Source organism: Notamacropus eugenii, chromosome 4 (genome assembly GCF_028372415.1).
Source record: "Notamacropus eugenii isolate mMacEug1 chromosome 4, mMacEug1.pri_v2, whole genome shotgun sequence".
Taxonomy (NCBI): domain Eukaryota; kingdom Metazoa; phylum Chordata; class Mammalia; order Diprotodontia; family Macropodidae; genus Notamacropus; species Notamacropus eugenii.
Genome location: NC_092875.1, coordinates 321094550 through 321115406, shown reverse-complemented (window position 1 = coordinate 321115406; position 20857 = coordinate 321094550). Strand labels below are relative to the sequence as shown.

Sequence of the window (20857 nt, the reverse complement as noted above, 5' to 3'; positions counted from 1 at the left end):
AGCAATATAGCTTCCAAGCTCATTCCCTCAACTAAAACTCCTGTCTCCAAAGTTACCAGTCCTCTTCTAACTGCCAAATTTAATGGTCTTGTCTTAATCCTCACCCTTCCTTTCAGCATTTATATTCTCCAGGGTTCAATTGCTATCTGGATGCAGATAAAACTCCATCCTGTAATATGAATTTATGTCTCATAAGTATTTTAAAAAAAATAACTTGCTAAAATACAGAACTTAGCTTCCCTCAAACCTACCCCATTTCCAAACTTCTCAATTTCTTTTGCAGGCACTACAATGTTTCTAATCATTCAGGTTTGCAACCCTGAGTCTGGTTTCATTCTCAACTCCTAATTCACACTCACCCCACATATCCAATCAGTTGTCAAATTTTATCTCTACAACATCTTTCATGTGTTCCTTTCTTCCTATTTGCATAGCAATTACTCTAAACTTAAGCTCTCAACACTAATAACCTGGATTACTAAATTAATCTTTCCAAATGTTCTACTTGGCTCATCTCTATCCAGTCTAAGATATCCTCCACCCAGCTACCAAGATGATTTTCCAAAGGTCTGATGATGTCACTCACTCCTCTACTACCCTACAGTAAATGAGATAATGCATTATATAAGTGTACTAGGCCTAAAGAAAGATCTGAATTCAAATCTGGCCTCAGACTCTTAACCAACTATAACCCTGGGCAAGTCAATGAACCCCTATCTGCCTCAGTTCCCTCAACTGTAAAATAGTGATAGTAACAGCACCTACTCTCACAGGGTTGTCGTTAGGATCAATTAGTGTGCAGCATAGTGCCTGGCATATGGTAGGTCCTTAATAAAGGTTAGCTGACAATTATGGCCTCCATCCCAATCTCATGTTATACAAAATCTGGAGATCATTATTAAGAACTTATTACAGTTACATCATCATTTCATTGTGCAAACTGACATCAATAAATCAATGAAATATTTATTGACCATAGAGGCAAAAGATAAAAATATAGCAAGCGCAACAAAAATCAAAGGTGAGATAACAGATAATTGCAATAATCAGAGCAACCAAAAATAATTCTTATATGAAACTTACAATTTACTGCTCTGTAATACAATTATATATACAGTGGACCTTACCTCTGGACTACAGAGTAAACTCCTTTAGAGTAAGGGCTTTATGTCTTTAAATCCACGTGCAAAATAAGCACTAAAAAATGTGAAGAATGAATGAAAATTAAGCGCTATCCCGGTTAAAAAAGAGTAGGTACTGAGAAGTAGAAGTATAGATTGCAGACAATTGGGGATGTAAATACACTGAAGTGAAAGAAAATCTGGAATTAGAGAAGCAAAAAGCAATAATGTTAAAAGATAATATGATCTCCATATAAGCTAAACATATTGACCCTGAAGACAGGATGTGTAGGGACAACTTAAGCGTTACAAAACTCCCAGAAGAACATAACAAATCAAAAAACCTGAACCTATAATACAACAAAGGAAACTGCCCCAAACTTCTAAACAAAATAAACAAAGTACCAACCAAAAGAATACACAGGTCGCCTCCAGGAAAAATTCCTATGCTGCAAATGCCAACATATCTAATGGTTAAATTTAATAATTCCAGTGAGGAGCAAAAAAATTCAGCAAGCAACCAGGAGAAAGACTTTCAAATAAAAAGGAAAGAAAATTTAAATGACACGAAACTATTCTGTCCCCAGCAGAAACTATATGAGGGAGTGGAATGTGCTCCAAGGAAGAAAGGAGCTCAAAATGTAATCCAAGGTTACCTACTCTGCATAACCATTAATGAAAACAGATGGACATTCATCAGGAAGTGAGGTATTTGAAACACTTCTAGAAGAAAATCAGACCTGAAATTATTTGCTTCAAAGACACCTGAGAAAAAAGAAGCACAAGAAAGATAAATAAAAACAACAACTTTCTTTTAAATGCACACCAGGAGACAAGGATGAAAAGAATCAAATAGAAGAGAGAATAGAGAAACAGGCCTGAAACATTACGGATAAACCTTTCTGCCTACAAGTGAAATCGATAACTTTTGGTGGGAATAAATTACAGCATGGGGGTTGGGGAGGTACATAAAAGGAGGGACAGGAGTGAGATGATAGAAGAAAATATGAGAGTAACTCTAATCAAGGAAAAAACTAATGATAAAGGAAAAATAATCCCTGCAGTCTCTCAGGACAAAGAGACATTTGTGAAGAGACAAAGAAAGGGATAAAAAAAGGGGAAGAAATAGGGTGGTCTCTTGCTTCAGTAGTGAGTGATAAATGCTCCCATGGGAGATATTCTACAAAGTGAGCTATAATCTATAGGATTTGGTGCTTAAAGAGATCTTTCATTCTATCTCAGGAAAGGAGGAATCAGAGCTCTGTGGTGTATGTGTGTATACACACTCTACGTGCATATGCACAGAAGGGTGGGAGGACATGCATGCAGGGAAGAGACTGTATGGCAAATGGAGAAAAACGACTAAGAAGAAGGCAACTGCACAATCAATTCATTCTGTCACCTGAAGAATTGGCTTTTCTAAAAGGCAAGGCCTAGAGACAAGATCTACAAGGTAAAAACACAGAAACTGTTAAAAAGAAAAAATTCAAAATGGGCATCTTAGAAGTTTTAATTACATGAAGAATACAGAGATTGAAGGACTAAATAAATATAAATGCCACGCATCAAAAAATAAGAGTTTAGAAAGGGAAGTAAAATTATGAAGAGAAAAGAAGGAAATGCATTTTACAAAAAGGAGCAGAAAATTAAAATTTAAAAGCTAACAAAACAACTTGAAGGGAAGGAGAAGAAATGAAGATTTTATTTGACTATTTAACTCAGAGGGGAAAAAAAGAGGAAAAATTAAATTACATGAAATCAAGAAAGAAAAAGGAACTAGAAAGCAAAACTGAAAAACTAGGTAAAGATTTAACAAGTGGGAGAGGATGAGAGACTTGAGGGTGAGGGGGAAGAGAGATAATGGAAGTAGGCTTTCCTTACAAGAGTTTAAACCAAAATAACTAAAGAGACATGGAAGTGTGGATACAGAGGTAAGGAAATAAGAATATAAAGGATGAAATAATCCAACTTGCAAGAAGCTTCCATTTCAACATCTGTGACAATATATACACATATCATACATGTGCACAGAATTTAAATCTAAGGTAATTTGGGAGGGGAGCTGCAGTAGAAGTTGGGGGCAGGGAAGATCAGTTTCCTATTGCTTAAAACAAGGTTCAAGCAAAGGTCTTCAAGGAGAGGATGGATGGTACTGTTGGAGTAAGTAGTGATTCTTTGGTTAAGGGCTAGATTATATAATTTTTGATGTACTCTGTAATTCTATGATTCAATTACATCTGTGCATTGGTGCCATTCCTCCCTTCTAACTTTTTGCTTCTGACCTGCTGTAGGCCTGGCAATCAAACAGTTAAATTCTTTTAAAAATGGTGTACGTAAAAGAGTGACTAATAAATGAAGTTGATTAGGAAAAGGTACAAAAGATTTGGGCATGAAATCTGTAACCCTAAGTTGCTTGGAAATCTTTTTTGCTTCCTTCCTGGTTCACGGCTGCTATGGATCCATCAGGTTTCTAGTGGTTGAACTACAAATAATAGAATATACATAATGTAATATATGTGATTCATACTGAAGCATGAAAGTTTAAATTATAACATCACTAGTGACCACAAACAACAAATAAACTAAAATCCTCTGAAATGCAGATTTTTCCCTTAAATGATTTATATTTCCACTTGGATAAAAAAACCATAATCTTATAAAATGACCAAATATAACCACAATCTTAATTTAAGAATTTTTAAGGGAATCACACATTAAGTATCAAATTAGCAAAGGATTACTTTATAGAAGTAGAAAAAAATAATAACTAAATTCATCTAAAGGAAAAAGACAAGACTTTTAAGAGAAATAATGGGGGAAAAGAGTGGGAAGGAAAGGGATCTAGCAGAACCAGATGGCAAATAAACTACAAACAGCAGGAAGCAAAACAATTTGGTACTGGCTAAAAAATAAGAGAGTTCAACCAACCTAACAGATTAAGTACACAATCACAGAAACAAACAAATCTAATAGGCTAGTGCTTGACAAACTTGAAGACCCAGCTACTGGGGCAAAGATATAGTATTTGACAAAAACTGCTGAAAAAACTAGATATCTTGGAAAAATATTAGATTTAGAATAATACCTCACACCATATAGAAAGATAATCTCCAAATGACCTAGATATGAGAGGTCACACTAATAAAAAAATTAAAAGAACAGGGATGGGTTTACCTTTTGGATGTATGGATAGGAGAAGAGTTCATAACCAAATAAATAATAGAGGGTAACAGAATATAAAACAGACAATTTTGATTATATAAAATTTAAAAATATTTGCATGGACATGCAATGCAGCTGAGAGAAAAGTAAAAGGGAAAAATCTTTTGAGTCAAAAAATCTCTGAAAAAAATGTCTCATTTTAAAAATATAAGGAACTGATTCAAATTTATGAAAACAAAAACCATTTGTCAATTGATAAATGACTAAAGAATATGAAGTTCTTAAGGAAAAACATTATCAAAGCTATTTACAGCTGTTTAGAAAAATGTTTCAAACTACTAATAATTAAACACATTAAACAACTATGAGGTTCTAATTAAACTCATAAGATTAACAAAGTTGACAAAAAAGGAAAATAAAAAAAGTCGAGAAAGGCATTCCTGGTGGAGATGCAAATTGGTCCAACCATTTTGAAAAGCAATTTGAAACTATGCTACCAAAGTTACTAACATATGCATACTCTTTGATGCAGAGATACAACTAACAATGCCTGTCAAACATCAAAGAAAGAGGGGAAAATTCTACAAAATCTTGTATAAAAATTGTTTACAAAAATTTTAACAGTTGTTCTTTATATATTAGGAAATATGTGGAAATTAAGAGAATGCTCATTAATTAGGGAATTACAGTATAAACTGCAAGAATGTGATGGAATACTAATATGCTGGAAGAAATGGAGAAACTGTTTGAGAGAGACCTGGGAAGATTTGTATAAACTGATGCATTACGAAGTGAGTATAAGTACGGAAAATATTTATATTGTAACATAAAAAAGAACAATTCTGAGAGATTTAAGAACTCAGACCAATGAAACAATTAATCACGATTCCAAAGAAATAAAAAATGAAGCTCAATATTCAGAATGTAATACATTTTGGGATATGGCCAGTAAGAATTGTTTTGCTTGACAATGTTTGTTTGTTACAAAGGTTCTGTTTTACTTTGCTTTGCCCACACTGTAATAGGGGATGGGGGGAATGGAATGAAAATAAAAAGTTTTATAATTAAAAAAAAATTAATTAAGAAAAGAAACCACATAAACTTAATAGTATATCTTCACTTACTTTGGCAACATTTTTAACTGGTTTTCTCTAAGTTCCAAAATCTGAAGTTTTGTTAACCTGTTCAATTAAAAAAAGAAAGAGGTTAAAACCAAAACCTGTTTTTTTAGAACTGAGGCAGTACTATAATATAAATAGATATAAAGGATTTATTATGTGTTCACTGAATGCCATACAATTGCTAAGTAAAAAATTTTTATTGTGTAACTACAATCAGGCAGCTACACATACAATACAGCGACAGAAACTTATAACCCTTAAAAGCTTGAGGAGCAAAAATATACTTAATGTAATTAAGAATACTTTCAAAGCTATCTTTTTGAGGGCCTCCTTTTCTCACTGTTTATTCATGTTTAACATTATATGTTTCTTTCACTCCTTTGTTTGAACTTCAAAGTTTCTACATCCTTCTGGTCTTTTCATTAGCAATGCTAGGAAGTCTTCCATCTCATCAAACGTCCATTTTTTCCTCCTGGAGCATTACACTCGATTTTGATAGGTAAGCTATTTTTGGTCATTAAGTTTTCTGTTCCTTTAAAGTGGTGGCTGCTAAATTCTATATGGTCTTGATTGTGGCTTGTTAGTACTTGAATTGTTTTTTTCTGACTGTTTGCTGTATTTTTTTCTGAACAGAATGCTATGGATTGGAACTACAATGTTCTGGGACTTTTCATTTGGAAATGTCTTTCAGGAGGTGACTTGGATTCTATTTCCATGTTACCACTGGTTACCACTGGTTTTAAAAGATTTCTTGAAATATGATTCCTAGGCTCTTTTTGTTGTTGTTGTTCATGACAATCACACAGTCCAACGATTCTTGATTTTTTTTCTCCTCAACCTATTTTCCAGGTCAGTTGTTTTTGCTATGAAATCTATTTCCTTCTATTTTCAGCCTTTTTACTTTAATATTTTCTATTGCTTCATGGATTGATGATTTGGGTTTAGAGATAAGTCTCCTCTTTGGAAATGAGACCACTGAACCAGAGATAATCCTCTGAAATTCCTTTTAACTCAAGATCTAAGAATTCTACTCTAATCAACTGTAAGTAACAATCTCAAACCAACAGCTTCTTCCTTTCAGTAGAGGAGTAAGAATCTATGTAAGTAGAATAAAGTACAAATTGTTAGACCAAATCTCCATATGGGTTGGTTTGTCTTAAGAAGAATATGTTTGCTATTACAAAGTAATTCATAAATTTACAAGGAAGGGTTAAAGAAAAATGACTAGTATAAAAACAAAAGGTAACTAAAATACTTAAAAATATGCTGACTGGGAATAACTGATTAATAATGTGGAAGTCATTTCCAAATCTTTGTACACCCAACTTACTAAAGCAAAAGCAAAATCAATACCAAATTAAAATAATAAAAAATGAGATAAATATAGGATATGTGCAATTGAGGAAACTCCAAACTGAACTATTTAAACAAAATGTACTAAAAATGGAAAACAGAAAAAAGAACAGACATTGTGTAATGGTAATTTAAATGGGAAGATCTTTCCCATTCATTAACAGGATCGTGTGACCTGCTTAAGTCACATGAATTTGAGTCACATGAAGCCTGTGGTGGGAGGAATTTGGTGAAGGAGTGGAGCAGGAAGGGTGAAACAGGAGGAGGCAGAGCTAGAGCAGAGCTGGGAGGAAGTTGGTCAGAGAGCAGTCAGAACCCAAGGATGCAGACAAACAGGAACTGGCTGTGAGAGAAAGGCATTTTGTTTTAGGGACCCTGTTTGCGATTTGTTTAAGGGAGACCTGCTTGTGATCTGTTTAAGGGAATTGGTTTGTGGGAAGCCAAGTGGGGAAGGCTTGGGGCTGATGTTGCACTCTGCATTGTTATTGTGTATGGATGCCTTTGATTCTACAATGGATTTGGCTTTCTGGTGTCTGAATAAATGTTTTGGTTCTGTCTTCCATGTGGAGAGTCTGTTGTATTTCATGATTCAGAACTGCGCCAGGATATTCATGGCCACCAAAGACGCTATGAATGTTGCATTGGCTCTACACATTGACACTTGCTATTATAATGTGTTTAGGAAATTTAACTTATATAATAAGTCAATGAAAACAATGAGGACAATTTAAAAATCTATAAAAATACCTTAGTCAGGAAACAGTTTTATGTCATTATCAAGCAGAGAAACATGAATTTAAATACCTTTGTAAAATGTTACAAAGAACAGTATCTTACAAAACAGCAAGAAATAGTGAAGGCAATAAATAAGTGTACACAAAGAAAGCTGAGTAGGATATCCAATTAAGCCAGCTCATGAACATTCAAAACCAGCAAATGAAAAACAAAAGAAAATCTGTCAATATTTACGTAACAATATTCTGAATCAGTGATGGTGGAGTCAACACATTTGAAGGAAGAGGAAGCAGAAATTCATTCAAGCATGAAGAGAGTAAGAGAAGTTCCAAGAGAACCAATACAAAAAAGAATTCCATGATGAAGGACAATTTTGAGGTTGCTGGGAAATCAATTAACTAATCATTTATTAAGCACCAATTACATGGCAAATAAGACATATGAAAGAGGGAAGGATTTCAAATTCTTGCAGAAAAAATATAGATCTTATAACCACCACCACCAAAAAAACAACCGAGAAAATATCCAACTTTTCTTTTCATACACAGGTATAAAATAAGGCAAACTGAAGAGAAAGATCACTGACAATTTGGTGGGTTGGGGATAAGTTTTCAGAGAAAACTTAATCATTTGAACTAAATAGTAAAGGAAGACACAAACTCTGAGAGGCAGAGAAGAGTTGGAAAGGCGTTGAAGTCAACTGGTCAACATTCTAATGGGGGGAAACAATATGAAAATAACTAGGTATATGAAAGATACACAGAGTAGATGGAAGATAATCTCAGAAAGGAAGGTACTAGTTGGGGCCTGGGAAAAGCCTCCTGAAGGTGGAATTTGAGTCGAGTCTTAAAGGAAGTTGAGGAAACTACAAGTTGGCAGAGGTAGTACAGCACTCCAGGAATGGAGGGGCAGCCAGTGCAAGGGAAGTGAAAGAGGAGATGGAGGGTTTTGTTTGAGGAACATGAAGCAGGTCAATATGGATGGAACACCAAGGAAACAATGGGGAGGCAAGAAGAGGCCAGGTAATGGAGAGCTTTAAATGCCAAAGATAGGAATCTATATTTGATCCTGGAGTTAACAGAGAGTCAACAGAGTTATTAAAAAGGAAGGAGTAACATGGTTAGAGTCACGCTTTATAAAGAATGTGTTGGCAGTTGTGTGGAAGATGGATTAGAAAAGGAAGAGACCTGAGGCACAGAGACCAATTAGAAATTGACTGAAAGATTATCATCCAGGACAGAAGTAATGAGGGCCTGAACTAGCATGCTAACTATGTTAAGAAGAAAAAAGGAGTTATAGATAAGTTATGGTGTATACATAACAAGAGTTGACAAAAGACACTGAATGCAAGCCTGGGTGATTGGAGGACTTTTGATGGAAACAGGAAAGTTGGGGGTTAGTGAAGAGATGATGAGTACTGTTTTAGCTATTTTAATTATAAAATGCTGACAAGCTATCTAACTTGAGATGTACAAAAGGCAGTTGTTAATGGAGGGTGGAACTAAGGAAAGAAATTAGAAGCCTGATTTTAGATCTCGGAAACATCTGCAAAGAGATAACTAAACCCACAGGGGCTAATGTATATAGTACAAAAACAGAAGAGGTCCCAATAAAGAGGCTTGAATGACACACACCTAAAGTTAGTGGGGCTGACCTGAAGAACAAAATATATTAGGAAAGTGTATCTGGAAGAGTAGTGTCACAAGAACCTCAAGAAGAGAGAGTATACTGGATAAATTATCATCAGTGTCACATGCTGAACAGAAGAAGTGTGAGAACTGAGGAAAAGCCATGAGATATAATAATTAAAAGTTGATTAATAAATTTGGAGACAATAGGTTCAGCTGAAAGAGGAGGGCAGAAGCTCAATTACAGGGTGTTTAAAAGAGTGAGAGGAAGTGGAGATACAGGGAGCCATCTTTCTCAAGGAGTTTAGGCAAGAAGGAAGAATAGTATGATCATATAAGGATTTCTTAAAGATAGGGTAGACATAGAAATGTTTGCAGGCATCTGGGAATAAGTCACAATTGGGAAGAGACTAAAGAGAAAAAAGAGAGAATTCAGAGGGGGCAATAAGTGGAAAAAGAGGGGAAAGGTTTCAATCAATAATGCATGTACAGGGGTGGGCCTTTGCAAGGAGACTGGTCTAAGACCAGAAAGAAAGGAGAGATAGCAGGGGGAAAATGTCTGAGTGATGTAAGATGATAAAGACAGAAGAGGAAGCCCTTAGCAAATAGCCTTAATTTTGTATGAGGCAAAGTCCTCAGCAAAGACACTAAAGGGAGCAGTGATGTTGGAACCTTGGGGACAGAAGTTTGGTATAATAGCTTTGGAGAGTAGAACAAGGACTCAATTATGGAGAAGTTGAATGAGTGACCTGCTCTATTGAGGGTCCAGCTATGATTAAATAACATAAATTTGTGGTGGAATCAATGAACATGGTTTCATTTCTTCCAGGTCCATTTAGAATATGAATAGGATTGAAGGAGGAAGATAGCTGAAGAAATCCAGAGCTAGATTTTTGGCAAGGTGTGCATAGTGATAAGACAAGAAAACAAGGGATGGTGCTGTAGAACTGAACTGGTTGACCAAATGTCCAGGATAATGAAAAGATAATGTTTGAGAGATGGCCTAAAAAAGAACTATAGGCTGGAAGGAAATGAAGTCATGGTGCTGAGGAAGAACAACGCCAGTCTCGTAGAAATTAGGCTAAACACCAAGGAATGAATCCAGGCAGAATACTGGTGGTTGAAGAGAAGTCCATCGACTGCAACATAAGACCTTCCTCAAGATTTAATTTCATGGTAGGTGGTAATGGCTGAGTCCACCAGGAAGCCTGCCTCACAAGAAGTAAGAATGGAAGGGGTTTATTATCCATGGTTAAGTGGATAGAAGTCGGTAATTGGGTCTTCTCTGAGACAAGATCTCAGGAGTCAACCTGAAGAGACTCTAGGGCAGAGCAAACTTAAGGAGGAATCTTGCCTGGAGGATGGCTGCAAGGACCAGTTTCTGTAGAAAGTCCTGAGAAAGAGCCTAGCAAAACTAAGCAATAAGGTCTGTGTAAATATACAGAAGTAAGAGATAGTGAATTAAGTTTAAGAAATATTGAATTGTCTAGTTTGGATAGCATGAAGAAATAAGAATGCAGAGGTATAAATCAGACTGTAATATCCTTTAAACAAAAGGCTGAAGCATTGCATTTGCACCTAAAACATTGTGGAGACACTGAAAAGCTTTGAGCAGAAAAGTTAAGGAACACTCAAACTTCTGCAATAGGAAGAAGAGAACATTTTCCACTAATGATCACTTTTTACTTTACATTCAATTACAAATTTAACCGAGGTCAGACCAGGGGAGCTCTCTTTTTTCCATTTCTTGGTTGTGGGGGTTTTGGTAGTTTCATTTTGCTGCAGAAGAAGGGTAGGTAAAGTAAAAAGAAAGACATTCATGTTTCTTGTCACTTAAGCAATATGGTTTAGTAGAGACTCCTCTTTTCTAGAAGCAACTTGATTCTGATTCAATAAATAAGCCTCATTGTCTAATTGAGCCTCCATTTCCCTATCTGTGAAATAAGAACAAGAGAATAAAAAGAGATTAAATGGCAAATTGTAATGATTATAATGAAATAGGAACCAGTAAGAATCGCTAACAAAAGCTATGTTAGGATGACTGTTGGGGAGGTGAAGAACAACGTGTAAAGAAATGATTAGAAAAATACCGTATTTGCTATTTGAGAAAAACACTTTGTGGGGAAGTCTACACCTTTGGTGTAGACATGAAATGAAATTTACCATGTATTTTTTTTTACTTTATTACTACAATCAGAAAAGCAAGATGACACAGTGAAAAAGAGCACTGAAACTGGAGTAAGAGACATCTTCAAATCCAGGTCCTGCTGCCCACCTAAAAGTTTATGGGCTTGGATAAGTCATTTCCATCCTAAGGGCCTCAGTTTGTCCATTTGTGAAAGGATGACGTAGCTGGATCTTATAATCTATGAAGTCCCTTTTCAACTCTAAAATTCTACAATCTAACTATTCAGAGTATACATTACAACAGTATACATATTAAAAGTAACCACTCAACTGGGGTTTTCCCCCCCATTACAATTTACTTAGGAAAACAGACAAAAGAATAACAATGCAGGCAAACTACATGAAAAAACTGTCAAAAATATAACTGAAAAAAACCAACAATTTTCATAAACTAAAACCTTTGAAAAGTTAACTAAAAGAATTACAAAGGTACTTGTATTATTATATATACTTTGAAAAAATAAAATGCATATATAAATACAACTTACCTGCCAAAATTGGCTGGCAAGAACTCAAGGAAAGCATCATTCAGATACAGCTGAGTTAGGTTCAATAGTTGAGAAAATCCATCAGGAAGTCTGTATGAAAAACATTATTTTCTATTTAATTCATATGCAGTATTTTAATGAGAATTTTTTGGGGTATTAAAGTCATCAAGATTTTTTAAGAACACATGATACTGGTATGTATCTCTTTAACTCTTCTATCTGTGCTTTCTCCAGTTGAGATTTATGTTCTAATTTAATAATAAAATACATACATTTAAACATCTGAAAGTTTATGAAAAACCTTCTTGTTGGTCTTTATGATACTAAAAATTATACCAAGAGCCATTTGTGGCAATTCAGGGCAAATTTAAGACAAATCTCACAAATAATCTCTAAAATTCTCACTTCTTTCAAGGATCAATGACTTACTTCATTGGTATAGGTAACTCCTAGCAATACAAATGAGAATCATTCTGTAATTTGACAGGAGTTTAAACTAAAATAATGACCTGGGTAGGGCAAATACAACTTAGCTGAAAAGCAGTGTGGCATAACAGATAAAGGGCAGGCCTTCCTGGAGTAAGGAAGAACTGCATTCAAAGTCCTCCAACTGACACATACTAGTCATGTCACCTAGTAATTTTTTGTAACATTTCAGCGTCCCTTCATATCAATTGAACAATATGCATTTATTAAGCCTCTATTATACACCAGGTGCTAAAGATATATTAGATGCTAGTGATACAAATGAAAGAATTCCTGCTTACTGGAAGCTTATGATTTGGTGAAGGAGCCAAGGAGAAAAATGCATGCAAAACTTACAGACAACAAATAAACAGTTCATTAGTAGGAGGGGTTACTTGGGCTATGTCCTAAAGAAAGAGAAGAATTCAATAAGGTGGAGGTGGGGAGGGAGAACCTTCCAAACAAAAGGGGAAAGGATATGAAGTTCTATGTGAGAAGAATAGAGATAAGGCCAATATGGCTGGATCATAAGAGTACAGAAAGGAGAATAGTGTACAATGGAATTGGAAAGATATAATAGGCTTAAGCCACATTATGAATGACATAAAAAGACAGAGTTCTTTTAACCCAGAAATAATAGAATGTTAAATAGGAGAGTGATACGATTTAAGATCTGCTCTTAAGAAAAATAATTTTAGAAGAAGTATGGAAGAAATATTGAAGTAGAGGGATTTGCAGGAGGGAAATCAATATAAAAGTCATTGCAGTAACCTAGGCATGAGGTGATGAGGACCTGAAGTAGGGTAGAGGGTGTGTGAGTAAAAAGGGGCAGATGAGAGGCAGGTGGAGAGAGAGAGACAGAGAGACAGAGAGAGAGACAGAGAGAGAGAGAGGGGGGGGGGGGGAGGGAGGGAAAAAGGAAGAGAGAGAGAGAGAGGGAGAGAGAGAGAGAGAGGGAGGGAGGGAGAGGGAGGGAGGGAGGGAGGGAGAGAGAGAGAGAGAGAGAGAGAGAGAGAGAGAGAGAGAGAGAGAGAGAGAGAGAGAGAGAGAGAGAGAGAGGTACATTTCAGGGGAAAGGAATTTTGTTTTGGATATGTTACCCCTGAGAAGTCTCTAGGACATCCACTCTGAAATAGCCAGTAAGTAGTTGATGACTAAGGACTAAAGTTTAGGGGAGAGACTGGAATTGGATATATAGATCTTTTAGTTGATCTTTACTTGTTTGGAGATAGCAATTAAACCATAAAAGATGATGAGGTCAACAAGAATGTGTGTGCAGGGACAGAAGAGGGTAATATCTATAGTCAGAGGGCATGACATAAATGATAAGCCAGCAAAGGATACTGAACAGTTATACAGGGAGAAAGAAAATCAAAAGATAGCAGTGCCAAAAACCCAGAAAGGAGTAAGCATCTAGGAGAAGGTGATCAATACTGTTAAATGGGCTAAAGCAGTCAAAAAAAATGAGGACTGAGAAAAGACAACCAGATTTGATAACTAAAAGATCATTGATAACCTTGGAGAAAAGAATTTCAGATGGGTAATGGGTCAGAGCCAGATAAGAGAGAAGGTAGAGGCTATAAGTACAGACAATTTTGAAGAGTTTAGAAAAGAAAGGATAAACTATTTACAGTGATAGCTTAAGGAGATGATAGGGTCTAAGGATAAAATTTGGAAGTATCTGAAGGCAGTTGGGAAAGAATCAATAGATAGATGGTTGAAAATTAAGGGTGGAGGATGTATGTGGGGAGAACAACTTCAGAGGAAATCAATGAAGAAGACAAGATCTAAATAAATTGCCCATGTGTATGGGTAGAAGTTTACTCAGAATTCCTCACACTGAGGAATTACTACATATTTGGATTGCCCCCTAATTCCTTCCCTAAAGTGTTGTCACTTTGTAGTATGTCCCAAGTACAAAGAAAGATTACTAAGAAACATACTCAGTACACAATGACTAGAAAGATGTAAGTAGATGGGAAAAATTAAACAGATTTAGCAACTAATTTTAATGTAAAATTGACTGGTACTAGTAAAAAAACTGATAAACCATACTACAAAGTAAACTTTTGTTGTAACATTTAAAATTAAATTTAATTGGACTTAGGAGCACAAATTTTATTGGATTCCAATAATTATTTTGATCATATATAAAAACCAGAGAGGCAGGATGGTGCAGAGACTAGAGAGTCAGTTTCATGAATGAAAATAAATGAAAAAGCAATCACTAAATACTACGTTCAAAAATCACTGTACTAAGTACTTGGAATATAAATAGAAAACAAGTGGCTCTACTGTAGGCAAGTTCTGACACTGGGCAAATGGTTTAACCTTTTCAGTATGTCCAGAGGCAATGTACTAAGAGTACATTGCAAAAATAAGCGAAGTACAATGGCAGATGGAAGCTTCTTCTTCAGAATTCCCCTCTACCAATGAAATATCAAGTCTAGTCCAGCAAATAAAAATGCCAGTGCTTGTAGCCTATAAGTTTACTAAGACAAGGTAACAATTATATAATAGCTAAGTAGTTAGTTAATTAAAAGTTCTGCAGATGGAGAAATCTTCTCATCTGATAAAGATGAGATGAATACTAAGTAATTTTATCAGTACAAATACTCAAAAACTATTGTTAAGAGTAAGATAGAGTCCCGTGTAAAAAATTCTAAGTTGTGTCATGATTCTTAAATTTGAAATATGAGTATTTCTAACCTAACATGAAATGTCAAAGTCCTGTAGATATCTCAAACTCAGCATGGCCAAAAAAGAACTAATGACCTTTCCCCATAAACCTATACCCTCTATTGACCTTCCCTATTTCTGCTACCACCAGCTTTCCAGTCACTCAGGTTCATAATCTTGCCATCACTCTGTAACTCCTCATGTTTCTTCACCTCACAGTGATTGCTAGCATTCTATGACTGCTATATCTGTCTCTTCTTCTCTACTAACAAGGCTACAAATCTAATTTTCAAGCTTTCATTATCTTTAACCTAAACAATTTCAATAGCCTCTAATTTACCTCTATATCTTAAGTCTATACCCACTCAACTGATTCTCCACATAGCTGCTAAGGAGATTTTCAAGTGCTGGACCACCCACATCATTCTCCTTCTTAAACTCCAAGGGTTCTCTGCTGCCTTTAAGATCAAATATAAATTACGGTTTGGCTTTTAAAGCCCTTCACAACCTGGCCCTAATCTGCCTTTTCAACTTTCCTAAACTTCATAGGCAAGTTAGACCAGCCTTTTTGCTATTATTCCTCATATGTTCTACCCTATCTCCCACCACTGTGCCTTTGCTCAGTGTCTTTTCTCTGTCTAGAATGCAGTCCTAGCTAATCTCTGCCTCTTTAAAGCCCTTGTTGCTTTCACAACTGAGATCAAGTACCACTTCCATATGAAGCTCTCTCCCTGATCTCTTGTAGATGTTACTACCACTGCTGTATTTTTATGTACATGTTGTCTATTCCTATAGAATGTCAGCTTCTTGAGAGCAAGGTCAATTTCACTTCTGTGTTTGTACCCCCTCTGCCCTAGCACAGTATCTGGCACATAGTGAGCATTTAATAAATGCATGTTCATGCACATACAAATATCCCTCTGTGTATGTATACACATAGATAAACATTTATAATACTTCTGACTATATAGTAAATGAACCAGAATGACTGCACAGCTGCTGTGGAATTTGATAAAGTGTTTAAAATGGAATTGGGATGGGGATTACATTCAATTTTGATCCTGATAGATAAGTATTTGATTATTAAAACTCATTAGAGTAAATGAGCATTGTTTTCATTGCACAATTTTACTGACACTTTCACTTATACTCACAATTATTTAGTGACAAAAAAAAATCATTTTCCATTTTCTAACCCAGTAGAAGTAATAGAAGAACTTATAAGTGAAAACAATTCTGAAGATAAAAAGCTCTATGTTTATAAACAAAGTGTATAGTTCTGCGACTCTTTTATATCATTTGGAAAGGTGAGGCAATCTATTCTCCTCATGAAGTGGAAAACTAAAGAAGATTATAGAAGAGGGAGAGAAAAAGGGCTAGACCACAGGCCAATGAGTTAAGATTTTCACTATTTCAATTAAATGCAATTCCATTTCATCTAAACATTTATAAAACAATTACACAATGTAAAAGGGAACCATAGTAGGTATACAACAACAAAAAATACTACTACTACAACAACTACTATAACTAGTACCACCACTAACAAATAACATTTCAAGGTTTCTAAAGGTCTTCACATTATTTTATGTTTATATTAGTATCATCTCATTTGCTCCTCAAAACAAACCTGTAAACAGTTGTTACTGTTATCTCCATTTACAAGAGCAAGCTGAGAATGGGAGACGTTAAGTGAGTTGACCAGTGTCCCACAGCTGCTATTTTTCTGAGGTAGCATTTGAACTTCATTTTTCTGGACTTCCTAGTCTAGAACTAAAACTCACACACACAGTTAACCTTAGACACAGTCTCTGAATTCAAGAATCTAACAATGCAGAAAGGAATGGGGAAATGGATCATATTTATTTGGTTTGGTCCAGAACATAAGTCCAGGAACAATGTTAAAAGCTGGAAAGGGGTAAACTTAGGCTTGATTTTAGGGGAAATTCTCTTAACAATTATCTATCCAAAACCAAAATGGGTTGTGGGAAGATGTAACAGGCTCCCCACCTCAATGTAGGTCATCAAGCAGGCACTAGATAACCACTTACGTTGAGGTGCATACATTCTTGGGTATAATTTAGACTAGCTAGCCACTGAGGCCCCTTCCCACTGAAATTTTGTGATGTGAAACATATATGCAAATTAAGTACAATAAAAATTAGTAAAGTGTACAAAGCCGAGATTCATACAAAAATGCTAGAAGAAATCTGAGGAGGAACAACTCACATTTCAAGTTGGGAATACTTCAAGATGACTTTACAGAGAAAAATGAAACCTAGATTGTGCCTTAAAGGACGGGAAATATTCCAAACAGCAGGAAAGGGGAGTCATTCTTTCTAGGTAGGCTGAGAATATGAGCAGAAGCACCAACATGTTATAATGGCAAAAGAACAAAGGAAAATAAGGTCGGCTAGAATGTAGAGGCACAAATGGTAAGAGTATGAAAAAATGCTTGACAGGCTGGAGACAAATCATTAAGGGTTTTGGAATCTGGAATTTTCTCAGCAGGCAAAAAAGAAGGCATGAAAGGTATAGCAGGAGAGTGATGTGGTTGGCCATAGCATTAAAATGTTTATGCAGAGTGAGTAACAGAAATAGACAGAAGATCCACCAATAGAAATTGTGATGTTACAAGGATAGGGAAGCTTTGAGAGATAACAAGATGAATTCAGTTTTGGACATAGTGAAACTTATGTACCAAAGGGATGTATAGACTGACTGTAGTATATATCCAGGCGAATGGATGATGGTGGGGGAGGATGGGGGAGCAGAGAGAAGAATGACTTAGAATTTGAGCAGTAACTTTAAGTACATGAAAAATTGCCATGTAAAAGAGGGCTCAATTACCCATCTGCTTAACCCTAGAAGGCAGAACTAGAAACAACTGAGAAAAGTTGCAGGAGTCAATTTAACCAATTTAGTTAGAAAAAAATTTCTTAACACTTGGCACTATCCAAAAGTGGAATAGGAACACCTACTCAGGACATCTTCAATCTAGGACTGAATGACTACATCTGAGAGATATTATAAAAGTATACTTTAGAGGAGATATATTTGATAATACAAATTCAATTGATTGTCTCTATTGTTTCGGTGCTACACAAAATCATTCAAAGTTTACAGTGGCTGACCTCTGGAGTCCTTGCAGCACTAAGACTCTGTGCTGTGATTCCACAGAAATGAATAACTCTTGATGTTGGTGGAGGTTACAGTCTATGAGCTTTCTATTACTGTGATTTTTGTCCACAGAACCTATCTTGAGAAAGATCTATCCAATGAGCTCAGTATCTTCTTGAATGATTTTGGGGCTGGCAATATAAGATGCAAGTATCTATTATCCCTTGTTTTTGCAATTTGACTAGCCTACTCCCTTTTCTGGTCACATTTTTTATGCCCCCTCCTGTGCATTAGTCATAACTGGTAATAGGCTACCAGTTATTTATGCCCACCATGGATTTCTATTTACTGCCCTTTGGGTCACCTGTAATTATCAAAATATTCAAAGATATTGAAAATTCACTACTTGTAGCTATATAACAACAGCAAGGCTGAAGGTTGAAAAGATGCTGAGGTGTCAGAGTGGCTGAGGGTAACTCAGCAGCCTTATCCTTGCAGACCTTTTAAGTTTCAAATGAAAACCAGTGCTGCTTCTTCCTCCTACTGACAGACTGAATCAAATGGCTAACTATGTAAATCATAAAAATGTTAAGTATGACCATAGCAATGTTTTTATTCTTATGATTTTTATAGACTACGTAGACCTGATTTTTATAGAATGGCAAAAATTAAGAGATGCTATATGTCTTGAAGTTTCCAGCTTGGAAGTCAATTTGTAATAAAAATGGAAGGGAAAAACATTTTATGGAAAAATAATGAATTGGTAACATTTTAAAATAAAGATAACTTCATCAGCAAATCAAGTTATAACATACATTTTAAAATTTACTGTGAATTAAATTTAATTTCCTATACTAAGATGAAAAAATAAAGAAAAAAGAAAACTTACTTTGAAATGGGATTTACGCTGGCCTCAACAATCGTCAGAACCTTACAGTTCTTTATATTTTCTGGAAACTCCTGAATTCCTAGAAAATGAACCAAAAAAAAAAAAAAACAACAAAAACAACAAACCAAAAACTAAATTTACATGGAAAATCATACCCTTTACCCCAATTATTCCATTGCTACAATGATACTCTGAAAATGTTATTAAGAACAAAAAAGGCTATCTGTACAAATATTTGCAGCATTATACGTATTTACTTCAAGTAAACAACCTTAATGACCAATAAAGAGGGATGAGTTAAATAAATTTTAGTAATGTAATGAAACTAAGAGGCATTATAAAAAAACCACAAGGAAATCAAGGAAAAAACTCTATTAAATAATGCAAAAGGGAAAAGAAAGATAGAGCAAGGACTAGTGGATAGAAAACTGGCCTTGGAACCAGGAATAACCAGAGTCAAGTCTCACTGCAGACACATACTTATTGTGTGATCCTTCACCGAACTTCCCAGTGGTCTAGGTCAAAGGTGCCAAACTCACAGGCCCACCAAAACTCTTAACTGCAGTGGAACTAGATTAAAAGGTAACTGACGAATGTTTAACAAAATAAATAAAAATATAACACAGCAAAGGGATCCATTTCTATTCAACACCATTGGTCTAGGGGACGTTCTAAGACTCTAAGGTGCAGAGGAGGTATAGATCTGCTTTGGTAGAAGAAATTCTTTTAGAGGAAGTTCACTATACAAACAAAATCACAGGCCCAGTACTCATGAAAAGAACCCTGTTAAGGACACTTAAAAATCAACATCACAACTAAGGCTATATGGTACTTGAAGGTTTACATGGTACTTTGTTAATATGTATTATCTCATTTAAGCATCAAAGTTAACTTTGTAAGGCAGCAATTTCTGACATTCTAGGCATGGAGAAAAGCCACTGAACAAAGGCACAACGATGGGAGATAGGGTAGAACATATGAGGAATAACAGCAAAAAGGCCAGTTCAACTTGACTAAGGAGTGTAGGAAAGTTGAAAAGGCAAATTAGGGACAGGTTGTGAAGGGCTTTAAAAGCCAAACCATAATATATTTGATCTTAAAGGCAGCAGAAAACCCTTGGAGTTGGAGAAAGAGAGTGTTGGGCAGTCCAGTGTTTGAAAATCTCTTTAGCAGCTATGCAGAGGATCATTTGAGTGGTTATAGTTTTGACGTACAGAGGTAAATTAAGAGGCCAATGAAAACTTTCCCAGAGGAGCCATGATGAAACATGTCATCTACCTCCTGAGAGAAAGATGACAGACTCCAGTTACTGGAAGGAAAAAAAACCACTTATAAGCATGATAAAAATATATTTATAAATTATTTATATGATAAACATATTTCTAGATATCAATACACTCACTTATAAGTACTTGTTTTTCCTTATCTCTACTTTAAATTGGAGGTAGAGGCTAAAGAAGAAAAGAGAAATAGAAAAAGTGATTAAAAACAGAAAGCCTTTAACACAGGCCAATTTAAAAGTAAGGTGTGAAATTATTATATAATTTTTTTTAAAGAAGCAAGTAGTATGAAATACTAAGATACAGAGTTTCACATAGAATTCTATTTTTGCATCCTGCGGTGAATGTAGACTTTTTAAAATTTAAGCTTAGAATACACACACAAGTTAAAGGAAAGCCAAAGATGTGTGCCGATGTGGAAGGTATCTACTGTAGATACTCTTTCCCTACAAGAACTAAAAGGAAACAAAACTATACAGGTAACGATGGTTTACTGGGGAAGAAATGTTTGGGTGGCATGTTCTTACTATGTGATCACTCTTATTCTTAAACGCTTACATTTACATAACATTTTGCAGTTTAAGACAGTATCTCAGTTAGGCATGTTGCACAAGGACTGTCATTCACAA

The 20857-nt window shown here is 35.4% G+C and overlaps 1 protein-coding gene across 8 annotated transcripts in view; it reads right to left on the bottom strand.

The window, feature by feature from the left end:
• ERBIN (erbb2 interacting protein) overlaps positions 1-20857 on the bottom strand; it is a 179477-nt gene that overhangs the window by 62321 nt on the left and 96299 nt on the right. For 6 of the 8 annotated variants that reach the window (XM_072605104.1, XM_072605107.1, XM_072605105.1 and 3 more), the window contains exons 6-8: positions 18949-19027; positions 11796-11885; positions 5408-5464 (exon numbers count right to left, since the gene is read on the bottom strand). The exons of 1 other annotated variant lie outside the window; for it this stretch is intronic. In XM_072605104.1, coding sequence (XP_072461205.1) covers positions 5408-5464; positions 11796-11885; positions 18949-19027 — 226 coding nt within the window. The remainder of the gene's footprint in view (positions 1-5407; positions 5465-11795; positions 11886-18948; positions 19028-20857) is intronic. One more of the 8 variants, XM_072605110.1, reaches the window with a different exon arrangement.